Source organism: Eptatretus burgeri, chromosome 5 (assembly GCF_056783735.1).
Source record: "Eptatretus burgeri isolate ZD-2024b chromosome 5, Ebu_testis_v1, whole genome shotgun sequence".
In the NCBI taxonomy this organism is placed as follows: domain Eukaryota; kingdom Metazoa; phylum Chordata; class Myxini; order Myxiniformes; family Myxinidae; genus Eptatretus; species Eptatretus burgeri.
Window position 1 is genome coordinate 4,212,401 of NC_140965.1, and position 20,452 is coordinate 4,232,852.

The following is a 20,452-nucleotide window of genomic DNA, read 5'->3' on the forward strand; positions in this document are numbered from 1 at the left end:
GGTTGGAGGAGACTTGAATGGACATGTGGGAAGGAGTCCAGACGGTTTTGAGGGAGTCCATGGGGGTTATGGATATGGTGTGAGAAATGGAGAAGGTGAAAGGATCTTGGAGTTTGCTGATGGAGCTGATTTGTTGCTCTGTAATACTCAATTCCAGAAAGCGAATAATAAGCTTATTACATACACGTCAGGTGGGTTGACGACAACCATTGCCTACCTGATGGTGCGTCAGCGAGATAGGGGAAACCTCCGGGACACAAAGGTGATCCCAGGGGAGGAGACTGTTTCGCAGCACCACCTGGTTGTCTGCGATATAAGGGTGAAAGGTGCGCGGAGAATTCGGCGGGTGAAGTACCAACCGAGGATGAAGGTGTGGAGGTTGAAAGAGGCGACAGTGAAGGAAGCATTAAGAGAGAGGCTGAGTATGGTTGAAGATGATGTGGTTGAGCTTGAAAGTGGTTGGATGTCAATGAAAGCTAGTCTATTGGGAGCCGTTGGTGAGGTATCTGGATGGACAAAAGGACCACCGAGGCACTCGGAAACATGGTGGTGGGATGATGAAGTTGGAAAGACGATTGAAGAGAAGAGGAAGAAGTTCAAGGAATGGCAAAAGGCAAAGGATACGGTGGAAGAAGAGGCTGCACACGAAAGTTATAAGGAAGCCAAGAAGGCTGCAAAGAAAGAGGTTGCAAAGGCGCAGGAGGCCCATAGGAAAATGTTTGGAGAACGCTTGGATTCGGAGGAGGGTAAGAGAGCGGTATTCAGGATCGCAAAGCAGATAGCGAGAGAGAGATTTGATGTGACGGGGATGAGTTGCTTGAAGGATGAAGTGGGACAAATAGTTGTGGATTTAGATGGAATTAAAGGAAGATGGAAGAGATATATGGAAAGGCTGTTGAATGTAGAAAATGAATGGGATAGAAACATCGAGAGTAACCCAGTTTTAGGATCAGCAGAGAAGATAAATGAGAAGGAAGTTGAGGAAGCTATAAGAGCAATGAAGAGTAGAAAAGCAGGAGGGCCGACGGGAGTTGTGGGAGATATGTTGAAGGCAGCGGGAAGTTGGGGTGTGAAGAGAATGACAGAGATCTGTAATCTGGTGGTGAAAGAAGGCCGCATTCCAGTGGATTGGGAACTGAGTACCCTCGTCCCTCTGTACAAGGGGAAAGGTGACCCTCTGGACTGTGGCTCCTATAGAGCAATAAAGTTATTGGAGCATGGAATGAAGGTATTGGAAAGGGTGTTGGAGAAGAGGATAAGGAAGAAGGTAAAGATTGACGAAATGCAGTTTGGATTTATGCCAGGAAGAGGAGCGACAGATGCAATTTTTATTGTAAGGCAGTTGCAGGAGAAGTACATGGAGAAGAGGAAGAATTTGTTTTTTGGGTTTGTTGATCTGGAGAAAGCATTTGATAGGGTTCCACGCGAAGTAATGGCATGGGCATTGAGGAAGTTAGGAGTGGAGGAATGGTTGATCAGAGTAGTGATGGCCATGTACGAGAGAGCACGCACAGCTGTAAGGACGAAGGATGGGAACAGTGGTGAGTTTGAGGTGAGGGTAGGAGTGCACCAGGGGTCGGTACTAAGTCCACTTCTATTTGTAGTTGTGATGGAGGTGCTGGCTCGGAGGGTAAAGGAGGGTTTACCGTGGGAGCTGCTGTATGCAGATGATCTGGTGTTGATTGCAGAGAGTATGGATGGACTGAAGGAGAAGATGAACAAGTGGAAGGAATGTATGGAGGCAAAAGGTTTGAAGGTGAATATCGGAAAGACGAAGGTGATGGCAAGTGGTAAAGCATGTGGTGAGGTGGAAAGGACTGGGAAGTGGCCGTGTGCTGTGTGCAGGAAGGGTGTCGGAGTGAACTCCATTCAGTGTACAATGTGTGCTGAATGGGTTCATCGAAAATGTAGTGGTGTGAGAGGGTCATTAACCAGTGTGGCAGCTACATTCAAGTGTAAGGTGTGCATCGAGGGAGCAGCAGATGAAGGAATTGTTGAGTTGGATCTTGGAGATGGTGTGAAGCTGGAAGGGGTGAAAACATTTTGCTATCTCAGAGACATGCTGAATGGAGAAGGTGGATCAGACTCTTCGACGGTTGCTAGAGTGAGATGTGCATGGAAGAGGTTTCGGGAACTGAGTGGCGTGCTGCCGAAGAGGGGAGTGTCGTTGAAGCTGAAGGGAAAGGTGTATGCTTCATGTGTGAGGAGTACGATGATTTATGGGAGTGAGACATGGGTACTGAACATGGAGCAGCAACAAAGGCTGGAAAGGGTGGAAATGCAAATGGTGCGGTGGATGTATGGAGTATCGTTGAGAGAGAGGAAGACAAATGATTACTTGCGGAAGATGATGGGAATAGAGTCTGTGATGGAGGTTGTGAAGAGAAACAGGTTGAGATGGTTGGGTCATGTGTTGAGGAAGGATGAAAGTGACTGGGTGAGAGGAGTGTTGGAAATGAGTGTAGTCGGAAGTAGAGGACGGGGAAGACCGAGAAAAACTTGGCTAAATGTGGTGGAAGAGGAAATGTGGGCAAGGGGATTAAGAAGGGGAGATGCAGAAAACAGGGTAAAGTGGAGAAGATTGTTATGGGGCCCGCAAGGCTAACCCCTGCTTTAGCGGGGAAAATGGCCTTTAAGTGTGTGTGTGTGTGTGTGTGTGTGTGTGTGTGTGTGTGTGTGTGTGTGTGTGTGTGTGTGTGTGTGTGTGTGTGTGTGTGTGTGTGTGTGTGTGTGTGTGTGTTCTTCTTTCGGCTGCTCCCGTTCGGGGTCGCCACAGCGGATCATCCGTATGATCCGCATAGTGATTTGGCACATGTTTTATGCCGGATGCCCTTCCTGACGCAACCCTGGTCGCCTCTTACAACACAGGGATATGGTACACCTATTTTAACCGGGGTATACACCGGCCCAGTATACTGGTACTCATTTCGCCGACCTCGGAAGGATGACAGACTGAGTCAACCCCCTGGTGTATTAATTCAGTGGCCCAACGGGGCTTGAACTCAGGACCTTTTGGATCCCAAGCCGCTGCCCTAACCACTGCGCCAACACCAGGCTTTGTATTTACGAAATTATAATATGATAAATGGAATATTCTTTAAATAGTAACGTGAACTTTTCGAAACGTTAAAGCAAATGTCCGAATATATTTAAAAGTTCATGATAGACGCTCTCAAAAGGCACAGTCAATGCGAGGATGTGTACGTGCTTAATATTTAAGGAGATGCGGATCTTGTATATACAAGAGCCGAATCCTTGAAGTTAAGGTTTTGTCTTCACAAGAAGAACAAGAAGAAGAAGAAGAACAACAACAACACCAAGCTCTCTATGAGCAGCATTCGCTACGCGAGACGCTGCTAAAAAATTTTTAGAGCCATTTTACCTCGCATTCCACTTCCCGTATTATTTAATAATATTGGATTCGAAAAAAAATCGATCTTTCCTAATTTTTATCCAATTTAACATTACATTTCAACATAATTATTTTGGCCATGAGTTCCAATCATCAAATGTGTAATCAGATTTTGAATATCTGCTTTCAATAAGCCTGTACGATAATGTTGGCAGGAGCCAATCACATTGCACCAAGCCTCACAGCCAATCAGCGTAACAGCAAACAAACGGACAGCCATCCTTATCATATATATATATATATATATATATATATATATATATATATATATATATATATATATATATGTATATATATATATATATATATATGTATATATATATTGTTGCGAATTCGCGCCTGCCAGCGTGCGAGCGGCCACGTAACTCGAATCGCGGCACGTCGCCCACCGGACGGACAATTCCGTCGTGACCCTCTCGGACTAACGCCGGGAACGAATCACGGGTGGGCCTTTCGGCCTCACCACGATCGTGCCAATCGGCCCCCCGCGTGGGATAGGGTTGTTCGCCAAATTCGACCTACCTAAGTACCCACACGGAGGGTAGACCGGGCGATCGCACCTCGCCGCAGGTCGACTTCGGACACGGGCCACTTTAAGCGACCCGTTCCGTACTATCGGGATAACCGAGCGGTGTTATCGTCAACCTCGACGGTTCTGATTAACCATCGGGCGTATTTAGCCCACTACCAACCCTTTACGTGAAGTAAGATGGAGATTCAATTAAGGAAAAGACGAAGCGAAATGGGAAAAACAGTTCAACATAAGGCACATTTATTCCGCGGCAAACAGAAAGCACACATATACAATTACAACAATTATGCACCAAAAGCAAATGTAACAAAAGGAACACAACAATGCAGATCTACTACCGACTACGCGAGCACACGGCAACACACAGTTTTACTTTACAGACGGCGCCGACAACACATATACTCAAAAGCAAAAGAAAGGGGCCACCCTCAAATACAAGGGGACAGACTGGGCTGTGAACCGAGACCGCGTGGAGCCTACCTGTCTTGTGATGAGCCGCAAATGTCGCGGCGGTGCCCCGCTCCGCGCTCCTCCGCGGGTTTCGTTGGCACTGCTTGGAATGGGGTGGGAACGGGGCCCCCCTTTTCGTACTATCTCAGCGTGGGGGGAAACAGGGGGGGTTGTTGATGCTCTGGGGAAAGAGGATAGCTGGCTTGCTTGGGTCCCGCGACGAGCGACTCCACTGCGACCTCGACCGCGTTCCTGGCTTCCCCTCTCTGCAGCTCCCCGACAGACTCCGAACCCCGACAGACCGACTCTCCTCCAGACCCGTCTTGACTGCTGCTGCCACACTCCGCCGCCGCCACACCTCTCCAACTCGCCCGAGCCCAAAACAGAAACTGACTGAATTCGCCCCGCGCTCGGCGCTTTATAGTGCGGCAGGAGAACCCATATGCAAATTTCCGGATCAGGATGAGCTCGGGGGCGGAGCCACGCTCGCCCATTGGACGGAGGAAAAGTGGGCGTGAACCTCCCCTGATCCTTGAATTTGCATATATCGATTCCACTCCGACGCGCCTGGAGGCGGGGCCAAATCGCCCCGCGCTTGCTGATAGGATGGAACAGAAGTGGGCGTGTATCATTCCTGATCCGACTTTTCCTCGGAAAGGCCGCTTTTTGCACCCGCGGCTCAGCGCGCGTCCCGCACGAGGCCAGGACAGCCTGACACTCGGCGTTCACAAGTGGCGCGGGAACGGCCGCAGAAGGAGAGGCGAAGGTGGTGGAGGGCCTAAAGTGGCGGTGATGGCCATGGCGACGCTTGGAATGGCGGTGATGCGATGTTTACGGGAGCGAGCCGTGACGGTAAAGGTCGTGGCTGTTGGCGTTGTTGTTGTTGTGAAGCGGCGTTGCGGTTGGTGGTTGTTGTGTGATGACGGTTGAGACGTGGTTGGCTCAAAATAAAGATAGAACAGAAAAACGGCTATCTTAAAGGGTCGCAGCCCGAATGAACCACATTTATTCCCTCTAAACAACAGGTTTGGGTTAACTACACATGTACTTACAGAAGTATCTCACCTACAGGACCTGAATAGTGGTTTGCGAATTTCCTCAACCACAACAATATATACATATGAGTGGTTGGGGAAGCCTCGGTTGACCCTTGTGAGTATGTCTATTAATTACATATTATTGGACCATGATAACGTCTATCAATTACATTTATTAATTATGGACTATTGGAACGTACCTTTTAGACATTCAGATCTTTAGACCCCTTCGACCTTTAAACACCCTTTATACCTCCTTCGACCCCTGAGACTCCTGAAGACCTTTCCACCCGAAATATTAAATTGAAACTTACGTAGCTTATTTGTATGTACGTGTAGTGTTATGTGAAGGAAACTTAGTCAAACTTATACGAGCCTCAACAGTGTGTACAAAATATATTATATATATATATATATATATATATATATATATATATATATATATATATATATATATATATATATATATATATATATATATATATACACTAGTGGTAATGCCCGGCATTGCTCGGGCTAGCAATAAAGCCCGGTGTTGCCCAGGCTTTCTTGCAAATTTCCTGAATAGCTGTTAGCAGTTAGGGTTAGCTGTTAGGGTTAGTGTTAGGGTAGCTAACCCTAACACTAACACTAGCCCAAACCCTAACCCTAACCCTAACAGCTTGGCGTAGCGGAGGTAAACAGCGCCCGGGGCAAAGTGGAAATTTGCGTCCCCCGTAGGCCTTAAACTTGAGTGGATTTGAATGGAAAATCCCATAAGGGATATCGATTTATCGATTTTTTTCGAATATCGGAAGTGTTATGGAAAAAATTTATAGCCAATGACCTAAGTTGGACCAAAAGCCATAATCGTTCCGAATTTGAATGGAATCCGTTGGAGTTTGTGAAAATGCATCAAAACCAATTTTGAGGGGCCTCTTAAGGAAGACAATAATATCATTAGTATATGTGCCAAATCTTGTTTCATTTCATGCAGTAACAAAAATCTGATGATGGAACAAAGAAAGGGGCGTGCCGAAATATTAATATAGATACTTCGTCAAAGGTCAAGACAATCCAAAACATGCAAAACATCTATTAGGCCGCAATTAGAAATTTTATCAGCCAAATTTGTCATGCATAACAATCAATCATGTAAAACATTTGATAGGTCAAATTTTCGAAATTGCCAAATTGATGTTTCCATGGCAATTATTGTTTATTTGGATTTTGCAAGTGTCGTGCAGAGCACGACATCTTTCTTGTTTACATATAACTTGCCCCTGCGTGTTTAGCAAAATGCAATGGTGATGCAACAGCGTCTTTGATGCATCCACATCGACCTGCGGTGTCATCTGTACGAACACCACGCAACCAGTGGAGTTCATCAGAATAATAGCATTTCCCTTTTCAAACAAGTCTTCCATTATCACACCATCATGATCCCAAAACACAATGGCCATGACCTTTCCAGCTGATGATGTCCTCTTGAACTTTCGAGGGGGTGAGGACATTGCGTGTTTCCACTGCACGTTCTGTTGCTTGGTCTCACGATCAAAGTGGTGAACCCATGTCTTGTCCTGTCTGACAATCCGCTGGAGGAAGTCGTCCGGATCAGCATGAAAACGGTCCAACAGGTCACGGGAAATGTCCAGACGAGATTTTTTCTGGTCTACTGTCGGCATTCGGGGTACCCACCGTGCCGACACCTTTGCCATGCCCAGTTTGTCTGTGAGGATTGATTGAACCGAACCAAAACTGACCCCCAATGTCTCAGCTACGTGCCTGATGGTTGCTCGTCTGTCTTTCGTCACTACTTCATGCACCTGGTCTACCATTTCTGGCGTTGACACCTCAACAGGACGACCTGATCTGTGTTCATCTTCGGTGCTTGTTCTGCCACGCTTAAACTCAGCTACCCAGTTTTTTACCATGGAATATGAAGGAGCATCATCCCCTAATGTCGCCACCATATCGATATGTATTTTCTTGGGAGGCAAGCCTTTCTTGTGCAGGTACTTTATCACAGCTCGGAGCTCCAATTTCTCCATCTTGAGTCCACACTATGGAAAATCTGCAAGCAGAAATATGGAATTAGCAAGACTTTTCATAGTAACAAGGAAAGATCTTTATACTCTGCAACTTTCATCATCCTACCATGTCTACAAGTGGTTAGGCCACGAACAACCTGATCTCATCACACCTCGTAATTACTGATGTTGTTTCATGCACATTTTAATTGGAATATAATACATGCAATGAACCAAAGCACTTCAACACATTATTTCCACATGACAATTGAACCACAATTTACCAAATGATACCATTAACACAACCATCCATAATTCTCTCCCCCTCAACCTCCCCCCCTCCCCCTGACCCACCAAAAAAAATCAAAACAAAACAAAGTAGGAAGGAATTAAAAGGAAGGAATGACACCACAATCCTTTTCCATATTGCCATCACGACATCGTTTGACATTTTTCCGTCTCAATCTCACAACAAACAAGCTGAATACCATGAATGACCCCGACGTTGAACGAAAGCTGATTACCAAATGATGTTGATCATACTTATGTAGCCGATTACCAAACATAAGATGGCGACTATGCGCGATCCCCATCCCTTGTATGTCATGACGTCGATTTCTTCGATAAAATAAATGTAGCTACAAATTCCTGTCGGCTTGACTACACGATGTAAGGTGACATTGCAGTTAAAGATGACAGAAACACAAATCTATCCATATCTTAACGAAGACATGTCCTTTGTGCGTGACTGTTTAAACGGTGAAGACAGACCAACCACGTGCCTGGGCGTGGCCTAACTCGACGATTCACAGGAGCTCTGAAGCGCTCGAGCTGTGATTGGTTACTGATCTCGAGGACGGTCTGACGACCAATCACAGTGATGACGGAAATGTGAGGAGGAGAAAACAATTTTGAAAACCCCTCCTATTGACAGTCAAACGTCGGGGTAGCTAGAAGAGAATTAGCACTGCCACTGCTTTCCAGCATTACAGTCAAATATGTGTGCATTTCCCTGATTGAATGAACCAGTTACAGCTTTAAAATCCAAGGCTGTAGAAATATTTTCCTTTCATTGTTGTTATTGCAAAGTATATACAGAAAACATACACTCAGCTTTTCAGTAATAACCGTTGTTGTTGCTAACCGTCTCCGGCGCCCTAGTGTTGAATCCGTCCACCGAGTTCGCTTTCGTCTGCTTGTTGCGAGGCAACTGACCGACAGCTTCGTCCCGCGTGGGGGGCGAGAGCCAATAGCAGCTTTCACGCTGGAACACGTGACTCAGAGCGCGCGGATGCAAGGAGGATGAGGAAGAGGAGGAGAAAACAATTTGAAAACCCCTCCTACTGACAGGGTCAAACGTCAGGGTAATAATGTTACTGATTTGGAAACCTTGTGCACACAAACAGCCAGAGCCAGAGTTCAGTTATTTCGATAAGTATGTGTTTATAGTTAGAATCCCATCCTTCTGTCTAATGGGAATTACATGTGTGCGCTGCGAGTTATTTTTTTAGTCAGGTTTATTACATCTTTTACAACAACTACAACGCCACTGTCCCACACTCGACCCGGTCGCCATTGCCCACGTGTTTTTGGCTGAAGGCGTGGGCGGAGCCTCCATCTCCTCAGATCGAGGCTCCGCCCCAAGGCAGGGCATGGACGTTTCCTCCACTGAATGAGCGAAGGGCAAGCACCACACGCGCGCCCCAGCCAATCGAGAGGCTGACCATGAGTCGTCTGACAACCCCTCGTCCAATCAGAAGGCGAGTGGTGAGGAAAGAAACCCCTCCCACCTCAAAAAGAGCAGAGTGGTTGTCAGGACAAGGGGTTGGGCAGACAAGAGTGTGTTCTGCAGGATCGTGGCGATTGCGGTCTGCGGTCCTGGTGGCGATTGCGGCGCGGTCTGTGGTCGTGGTCGAGCGGTCTGCGGTCCTATGCGGTGGCTCACCGTGGTGGTGGTGACCGAACAGTGTGGTGGTGCTCGAGCAGCCAGGGTCGTGGGCCGTGGACTTCGGGTCATGGATTCGAGTCCCACCATGGTGGTTTTTGGAGTCGGTGTGACCGCACAAGGAGGGACAGGTACCCCGGCCTGGCTCTACCGAACTAAACCCATGGGGTCCATTTCTTTTGTGTGTGTGTGTGCGTGTCCGTGGGCCCCATCTTTAAGTAGGATTGTTAAGTGCTTTTGCTGATTGTACATTGCCTGCCTTTTATTCGGATAACTCTGCTCCGTGTGCTCCCTCCCCGATTATTATTGTAAACCCCCCCCCCCCCGTGTTAAATGTTCCAGTTCGTTGCTCGTGTTTTCTTTCATTGACCCAGCACGGTGCGGGTTTGAGAAATAGTAAGGTCGTTCATGCCGTAAATTGTTCATTTGGACCAACGGATCTTGGTAATCCCTGCTCGGTTTACACCCGGATCAGGCTCGGTAAACGGTCCGTTCCGCCCGAGGTCCGTCGAGGGTGTGGTTATCCCCGGTAGTTGGACGACGTGGGTACATAGGTATATTGAAATTAAGCAATTAACCCTACCCCACGCCGTCAAAATATTGGCGACCACGGTCCGCTAAGGGACTTATCCGAGAGTCACGACCTAAATTCCGGGGTGTTCGGTGGAAAAGACCCTACTGCTCCCCTAGTGGTCGTCATCACCACTGAACCCTGGCCCACAACAATAAAACATACAATGACACCAACTCACACTACAAATCCACAACAACCTCAAACATAGACATCTTCATACAATGACACCAACTCGCACTACAAATCGACAACAACCTCAAATATAGACATCTTCATACAATTACACCAACCCACACAGCAAATCTACCACCACCACGAACATAGACATCTTCATACAATTACACCAACACACTACAAACCTACAACTACCTCGAACATAGACATCTTCATACAATTACACCAACCCACACAGCAAATCTACCACCACCACGAACATAGACATCTTCATACAATTACACCAACTCACACTACAAACCTACAACTACCTCGAACATAGATATTTTCATACAATTACACCAACTCACTACAAATCTACCACTACCTCGAACATAGATATCTTCATACAATTACACCAACTCACTACAAATCTACCACTACCTCGAACATAGATATCTTCATACAATTACACCAACTCACACTACAAATCTACAACTACCTCGAACATAGATATTTTCATACAATTACACCAACTCACACTACAAATCTACAACTACCTCGAACATAGACATCTTCATACAATTACACCAACTCACACTACAAATCTACAACTACCTCGAACATACATATTTTCATACAATTACACCAACTCACACCACAAATCTACAACTACCTCGAACATAGACATCTTCATACAATTACACCAACCCATACTACAAGTCTACCACTACCTCAAACATAGATATCTTCATACAATTACATCAACTCACACTACAAATCTACAACTACCTCGAACATAGATATCTTCATACAATTACACCAACCCACACAATAAATCTACCACTACCTCGAACATAGATATCTTCATACAATTACACCAACTCATACTACAAATCTACCACTACCTCAAACATAGATATCTTCATACAATTACATCAACTCACACTACAAATCTACAACTACCTCGAACATAGATATCTTCATACAATTACATCAACTCACACTACAAATCTACAACTACCTCGAACATAGACATCTTCATGCAATTACACCAACGCACTAAAATGTACAACTACATCTAAAATAGACAACTTCATACAATTACATCAACCCACACGACAAATCTACAACTACCTCGAACATACACATCTTCATACAATTACAACCCACACTAGAAATGTACAACTACCTCTAAAATAAACATCTTCATACAATTACAACCCACACAGCAAATCTACCACCACCACGAACATAGACATCTTCATACAATTACACCAACACACTACAAATCTACAACTACCTCGAACATAGATATCTTCATACAATTACATCAACTCACACTACAAATCTACAACTACCTCGAACATAGACATCTTCATACAATTACACCAACTCACACTACAAATCTACAACTACCTCTAACATAGACATCTTCATACAATTACACCAACTCACACTACAAACCTACAACTACCTCTAACATAGATATCTTCATACAATTACACCAACTCTCACTACAAATCTACAACTACCTCGAACATAGACATCTTCATACAATTACACCAACTCACACTACAAATCCACCACTACCTCGAACATAGACATCTTCATACAATTACACCAAGCCACACAGCAAATCTACCACCACCACGATCATAGACATCTTCATACAATTACACCAACCCATACTACAAATCTACCACTACCTCGAACATAGATATCTTCATACAATTACACCAACTCATACTACAAATCTACCACTACCTCAAACATAGATATCTTCATACAATTACACCGACGCACTAAAATGTACAACTACATCTAAAATAAATATCTTCATACAATTACAACAACCCACACTAAAAATGTTCAACTACCTCTCACAGACATCTTCATACAATTACACCAACTCACACTACAAATCTACAACTACCTCGAACATAGATATTTTCATACAATTACACCAACTCACACTACAAATCTACAACTACGTCGAACATAGACATCTTCATACAATTACACCAACTCTCACTACAAATCTACAACTACCTCGAACATAGATATCTTCATACAATTACACCAACCCATACTACAAATCTACCACTACCTCGAACATAGATATCTTCATACAATTACACCAACCCACACAATAAATCTACCACCACCTCGAACATAGACATCTTCATACAATTACACCAACCCATACTACAAATCTACCACTACCTCGAACATAGATATCTTCATACAATTACATCAACTCACACTACAAATCTACAACTACCTCGAACATAGATATCTTCATACAATTACACCAACTCACACTACAAACCTACAACTACCTCTAACATAGATATCTTCATGCAATTACACCAACTCACACTACAAACCTACAACTACCTCGAACATAGATATCTTCATACAATTACACCAACTCTCACTACAAATCTACAACTACCTCGAACATAGACATCTTCATACAATTACACCAACTCACACTACAAATCTACAACTACCTCGAACATAGACATCTTCATACAATTACACCAACCCACACAGCAAATCTACCACCACCACGAACATAGACATCTTCATACAATTACACCAACCCATACTACAAATCTACCACTACCTCGAACATAGATATCTTCATACAATTACACCAACTCACACTACAAACCTACAACTACCTCGAACATAGACATCTTCATACAATTACACCAACTCACTACAAATCTACAACTACCTCGAACATAGATATCTTCATACAATTACACCAACTCACACTACAAACCTACAACTACCTCTAACATCGACATCTTCATACAATTACACCAACTCACACTACAAACCTACAACTACCTCGAACATAGACATCTTCATACAATTACACCAACTCACTACAAATCTACAACTACCTCGAACATAGATATCTTCATACAATTACACCAACTCACACTACAAACCTACAACTACCTCTAACATAGACATCTTCATACAATTACACCAACTCACACTACAAATCTACAACTACCTCGAACATAGACATCTTCATACAATTACACCAACTCACTACAAATCTACAACTACCTCGAACATAGATATCTTCATACAATTACACCAACTCACACTACAAACCTACAACTACCTCTAACATAGATATCTTCATACAATTACACCAACTCACACTACAAACCTACAACTACCTCTAACATAGATATCTTCATACAATTACACCAACTCTCACTACAAACCTACAACTACCTCGAACATAGACATCTTCATACAATTACACCAACTCACTACAAATCTACAACTACCTCGAACATAGATATCTTCATACAATTACACCAACTCACACTACAAACCTACAACTACCTCTAACATAGATATCTTCATACAATTACATCAACACACTACAAACCTACAACTCCTTCGAACATAGATATCTTCATACAATTACATCAACTCACACTACAAACCTACAACTCCTTCGAACATAGATATCTTCATACAATTACACCAACTCTCACTACAAATCTACCACTACCTCTAACATAGATATCTTCATACAATTACACCAACTCACACTACAAACCTACAACTCCTTCGAACATAGATATCTTCATACAATTACACCAACACACTACAAACCTACAACTACCTCGAACATAGACATCTTCATACAATTACACCAACTCTCACTACAACCCTACAACTACCTCTAACATAGATATCTTCATACAATTACACCAACTCACACTACAAACCTACAACTACCTCGAACATAGATATCTTCATACAATTACACCAACTCACACTACAAACCTACAACTACCTCGAACATAGATATCTTCATACAATTACACCAACTCACACTACAAACCTACAACTACCTCTAACATAGATATCTTCATACAATTACACCAACTCACACTACAAACCTACAACTACATCTAAAATAGATATCTTCATACAATTACACCAACCCACACTAAAAATGTACAACTTCCTCTCACAGACATCGTCATACAATTACACTAACCCATTCTACAAATCTACAACTACCTCTCACATAGACATCTTCATGCAATTACACCAACGCACTAAAATGTACAACTACATCTAAAATAGACAACTTCATACAATTACACCAACTCACACTACAAATCTACAACTACCTCCAACATAGATATCTTCATACAATTACACCAACTCTCACTACAAATCTACCACTACCTCTAACATAGATATCTTCATACAATTACACCAACTCACACTACAAACCTACAACTCCTTCGAACATAGATATCTTCATACAATTACACCAACACACTACAAACCTACAACTACCTCGAACATAGACATCTTCATACAATTACACCAACTCTCACTACAAACCTACAACTACCTCTAACATAGATATCTTCATACAATTACACCAACTCTCACTACAAATCTACAACTACCTCGAACATAGATATCTTCATACAATTACACCAACTCACACTACAAACCTACAACTACCTCGAACATAGACATCTTCATACAATTACACCAACTCACACTACAAACCTACAACTACCTCGAACATAGATATCTTCATACAATTACACCAACTCTCACTACATATCTACCACTACCTCTAACATAGATATCTTCATACAATTACACCAACTCACACTACAAATCTACAACTACCTCCAACATAGATATCTTCATACAATTACACCAACTCTCACTACAAATGTTCAACTACCTCTAAAATAGACAACTTCATACAATTACACTAACCCATTCTACAAATCCACAACTACCCCTGAAATAGATATCTTCATACAATTACACCGACGCACTAAAATGTACAACTACATCTAAAATAAATATCTTCATACAATTACACCAACCCACACTACAAACCTACAACTCCTTCGAACATAGATATCTTCATACAATTACACCAACTCTCACTACAAATCTACCACTACCTCTAACATAGATATCTTCATACAATTACACCAACTCACACTACAAACCTACAACTCCTTTGAACATAGATATCTTCATACAATTACACCAACACACTACAAACCTACAACTACCTCGAACATAGATATCTTCATACAATTACACCAACTCTCACTACAAATCTACAACTACTTCCAACATTGACATCTTTGTACAATTGTTACTATTTCCACACAGTCACCAATGACAATGACAAAAGATGTCGTGATGGCAATCCGTAGGTTTGTGGTGGAATTCCTTCCTTGTTTGGTTGTTTTTTTTTGCAATTCCATCCTGACATGTTTTTTATTATTATTATTATTATTATTATTTTTTACTGATAATGTATCCTCATTGAGATTCACACATGGACCTGCAATACAAAGGAGTAACGGAGCATTGACAAAGGAGCAGCGGATCATCTGGTTGGCACAGATTTCCCCCCACACCTGTCCTTTCCACTTGGCGATAAACACACACCTGTCACCAGCAGCTAAGCTGCCAATCACATGCAGGTCCAAGTTGTCGTGCACGTGTTTGTTATGGATGATTTCCAGCTTTCTCTTCATTACACTGAAACACAGAAACACCCAGAGGCTGCAGCAGAGAGATACATCCAGGGGGAATCAAATCCATAGTGGTGTTCACTGCCTTGAACGCCGCCTTTTTCATGATGTCAGTCTTCTGAGCACGGTGAACGTCGGCAACACGCAGTTGTGGCGATCATCGTGGCATGTCGGCTTGTGCAGATGGTTAATCCAAAACAGTTTCTGTCTCATCCACCCATGCGTTTTTCTGGAAATGAACGATGACTCGTCGGTCATAGGCGTCCCTCTTCTTCTGAGGTATCCGGACTCCTTTCCATTGAAACAGTCATCAGCTTGATGCGGGATACTGCGTCGACAGACACTACAACTTGCAAAGCACACCGTCGCTTATCCAGTCCAGAACCTGCCCCCCTTTCACTCACACAACCTCATCTACCTTTATTGGCGTACGTTTTCCCAGTCATGAAGGCAAACGGCAATGGTGACTGGTCAATATTAAGAATGTCTCCATAACGAAACTGTCCAATTTCTCCGTCCTGTGTATCTTTATCGGCGACTCCACAGACGAACTTGTGGAAACTCTCCACTTTCTCCTGTTTATCTGATACACTGCTTTCGTGTGTGTTCATATGGGCTTCAAGAGTTTAAAAAAAAAAACTCGAGTTTTTTTATTAAAAAAAAAATATATTGTGGGTTTTTCAAGACCTTCCTATGACATTTTTATATGCGCTTATTTTTAATGGAGAAATAAAATAGGAAGGCCAACAAGCCAATTATTTTTGAGGTCAACATGGACCAAAAGGTCAACAACTAAGGTGGTATTTCTAAAATCCTCAATTTTCAACCCATTGATTTGGAATTTGAAGAGGATTTGCATATCAGGTCACTGAATTCAACCACCAATTATTTTTGAGGTCAACATAGGCCAAAAGGTCAACATAGGCCCAAGGTTAACAGCTCAGGTGGTATTTCTGAAATCCTCAATTTTCATTCGATTGACTTGAAATTTGAAGAGGATACAAATTTCGGGACACTGAATTAAACAAGCCAATTATTTTTGAGGTTCACATCGGCCAAAAGATCAACATAGGCCGAATTTCTAAAATTGTCAATTTTCATCCGATTCACTTGCAAATTTGAAGAGGAGTTGCATATTTGGTCATTGAATTCAACCACCAATTATTTTTGAGGTCAAATTTGTTTTCTGGATTTTGCAAGTATCGGGCTCTGTACGACGTCTTCTTCTTGTTTATTAACCTCCGCCATCGAAGATCGGAGGTTACTGTTTTCACCCCTTTCTGTTTGTTTGTTTGTTTGTGAACAGTATTACGGAAAAACTCCTCGACGGATTTCGACGAAACTTGGTGGGGGGGGGGGGTTAGGTATGGTCCAAGGATCATGCCATTAAATTTTGGACTTGGTCCCCCCCCCCCAAAAAAAAAAAATTGTTAGAGAAAATATATATATATATATATATTTTTTGCATTTCTACATGTTTTAAGTGATTTCCAACCACCCCCTAAAAAAAATTGTTAGAGAAATTTTTTTTTTTGCATTTCTACATGTTTTAAGTGATTTGCAACCCCCCCCCAAAAAAATTTACACCCTCCCCCAAAAAAATGAGAAAAATTTTTTTTTTTTTGCATTTCTACATGTTTTAAAGTGATTTCCAGCCCCCCCCAAAAAGAAATTGTTAGAGATTTTTTTTTTTGCATTTCTACATGTTTTAAGTGATTTACACCCCCCCCAAAAAGAGAAATTTTTTTTTGCATTTCTACATGTTTTAAAGTGATTTCCAGCCCCCCCCAAAAAGAAATTGTTAGAGAAATTTTTTTGCATTTCTACATGTTTTAAGTGATTTACACCCCCCAAAAAGAGAAATTTTTTTTTGCATTTCTACATGTTTTAAGTGATTTCCAACACCCCCCCCCAAAAAAAAAAAAAATTGTTAGAGAAAAAAAAAATTTGCAACTTTTTTTTCAACAAAATTTCGGGGGTTTTTTTTGCATTTTTTACATGCTTTAAGTGATTTCTAACCCCCCCCCCAAAAAAAAATGTTGGAGAAAAGAACTATAACTCTGTCAGCACTGTTGACATCATATTTAATGAATAAGATATAAGGTTCACTTGAGTGACCCAGCAGTATTGGCGGCGGAGGTTTTGCACTCTCCCGAGTGCTCCCCCTCGAGTTTGTTTGTGTGCAGGATATCTCAAAAAGTCGTGGACATGTTCGGTGTGTGACACGAATGAACCGATTAGACTTTGGTGAAGCTCCGGATCCGGATCTGACTACTGGAATTTTTTAAGTGATTCGTCACCATTTAGAGAAGGGCCAAAACGATATAGTGCTGTATAGCAAGATATTTCAAGAATGTATTGGGCCCGATATGTTCTGGTGGATCAGGTATTATGTGGCGGAGGGAGGTATGCACTCTACTGAGTGCCCTTCTAGTTTTTCATATGCGCTTATTTTCATGCATACGCTCATGATCCAGATTCTACTGTATGCTTGTGAAGTGCAACATGCTGTTTTGATTAAACCTGTCAGCGAAGCGATGGGAGGCACTAGTGTGTTGTAAAAAGTGAAATAGAGGAGAGAGGTGGGGGTGTTTATATTTACCTTCATGCATCTTGCACGTCAATGTTGTTGGTTAAATAATTATTTCTGTTTTATTAACTCCGGTTGTTGATGAAATATTGTATGGAATATTTTTTAATCAATTATTTCCTCTCCTCGTTTGATTTTAAAAGCGCTGTGCTTACCTTGAAAAAAACTCTCAAGACTATTTGTGGCATGTATTGTATATGCACTGAGACTGCCATCTGCTGTTAATTTCCTCCAAACATTCACGACAAATAATGATTCCCTTGCTTCAGATTAAACGAAGAGATCACAATGTAAAGGAACATTTCTATCGGGAACTTCTGGAAATGAATCTTGGAAACTCCATGGTAGGAGAGGATGTAGAGAGTTGTTGGAACCCTTTAAAAGATGAGCTGCTGCATGCTACAGAAAAGACATGTGGCTGGTCGAAGGGCCCAGCTCAACATGAGGCCACATGGTGGTGAAATAATGAGGTGGCTATGGCGATTCAAGACAAAAGAAAACTGTTTGGAGTTTGGAAAAAGGGAGGGGATAAGGAGGAACACTTAGTGGCTAAATGTAGGGCAAGAAGGGAAGTGTGCAGGATTCACTTTCAGATGTGATAAATAATGCAGATAGTAGAGGGGAGACATTTAGGATAGCAAAGCAAATGATCATTCAAAATAAAGATCTCATAGGAGAACAGTGTGTGAAGGATGATATGGGAAATGTACTGGTTGACCATGGGGAGATGAGAAATGCTTGGAGGAGTTACAATGAGTGCCTGATAAATGAGGAGTTCCCTTGGAACAGGGATATTCTGGAGGCAGTAGAGCCGGTGCGGTGCAGAGTGTTAATGTACATGAAATGCAATTTGGTTTCATGCCAGGAAGGGGCACGATAGAGGCAATTTTTTATAGGTAGGCAGTGACAAGAAAACTATCTGGGGAAGAAGAGACAACTGTACTTTACATTTGTGGATTTGGAGAAGGCGTTTGATAGGGTGCCTCGGGAAGTGTTGCAATGGTCCGCGAGAAAGTTATGTGTATAGAATTGGTTAGTTAGGGTAGTCATGGCAATGTATGATAGCTCAAAAATACTGAAGGATCGGAAACCAAATGTGGAATTAAGAGACAGGTTGGGTATAGAAAGCACAAGTGAGGTTATGCGTAGGGGTAGGTTGAGATGGTTCGGACATGTGGAAAGGATGGGAGTGGGTAGTTGTGTGAAGAGGTATATAAATATGAATGTGAATGGAAGGAGAGCTCGGGGCCGTTCAAGGAAAACATGGGATGTGCTGCTGAGAGACGATCTTAGAGTTGAAGGCCTCATAAGAGGGCCAGCAAGGGATCGCGAAGCCTGGAAAGCAGCCATTAGGTGAACCACGGCTTACACATGCAAGCATGGAAACGGCCGTAAAACGATGATGATGACTACCCAAAACAACGCAAGAGACCATTAGGCCAATCACGTCTGTGCAATGGTTGCTGACCAATAGGGGGTTTTTTTTTGAGTAATTTATGTCAATTAAGAGACAAAACAATCACAAGTATGTAGGCTAGGCAAAAAAACGCTCATGTTCCAATTTGCAAACGAATTGCAACGTCATCAGTCAGATGGTAGTTCCCGTTAGAATTCACAGGTCGTTAAATAAAAAAAATGGATCGGCGGTACTGAAGTGGGAGCTCAAAGAGAAAGGTGAAACAAACAAAAAGGGGCTAAAGGAATTGCTTCGTGAAAAAAAAAAAAGATACCAACTGTAAACAAATACTTCAAGGAGAAAAAAATGACAGATGGAGAAGATGGCGACAGCTTTGGCAGACATGACTGCTGGCAATGTAGAACATGCAGCTTAAGTACTCAAGCAAGCACTCCAACAAAACGGTCACTAAGGAACGGCTGGCTTGACAAGTGATAGAAAGCTGATTGGTAAAGGAACGACTTAACATGGCATTTTTTTTTTCCAAGGGGGGAGGGGGAAGACAATAAAACATGGGAATTCCTCTGGATTTTTTTGCAGTCGAGCCTCTGCGTTAGCTCCTGACCACATATAAAGCTTTCATCCGCAGCCTGATGGAATGCTGCTCTCTCCTCTGGGCTGGTGCTCCTGCCTCTCACCTTTCTCGGCTTCACGCTGTGGAAACCAAGGCATTTAGAATCATTGATGTCTCCTGCGATGTGGCTGAGTCCTTGGGTCTCTC

At 42.7% G+C, this 20,452-nt stretch overlaps 2 protein-coding genes across 4 annotated transcripts in view; one reads left to right on the plus strand and one right to left on the minus strand.

Annotated features, from left to right (window-relative positions):
- The window catches only part of RAD51C (RAD51 paralog C), a 100,353-nt gene that overhangs the window by 53,760 nt on the left and 26,141 nt on the right, over positions 1-20,452 (plus strand). The window lies entirely within an intron of this gene.
- Positions 1-20,452, minus strand: part of LOC147025737 (histone-lysine N-methyltransferase SETMAR-like) — a 44,821-nt gene that overhangs the window by 15,228 nt on the left and 9,141 nt on the right. Inside the window, exons 2-3 of one of the 2 annotated variants that reach the window (XM_085880498.1) lie at positions 15,600-15,692; positions 6,877-7,484 (exon numbers count right to left, since the gene is read on the minus strand). In XM_085880498.1, coding sequence (XP_085736624.1) covers positions 6,877-7,461 — 585 coding nt within the window. In that variant the 5' untranslated portion in view covers positions 7,462-7,484; positions 15,600-15,692. The remainder of the gene's footprint in view (positions 1-6,876; positions 7,485-15,599; positions 15,693-20,452) is intronic. The other variant, XM_085880497.1, reaches the window with a different exon arrangement.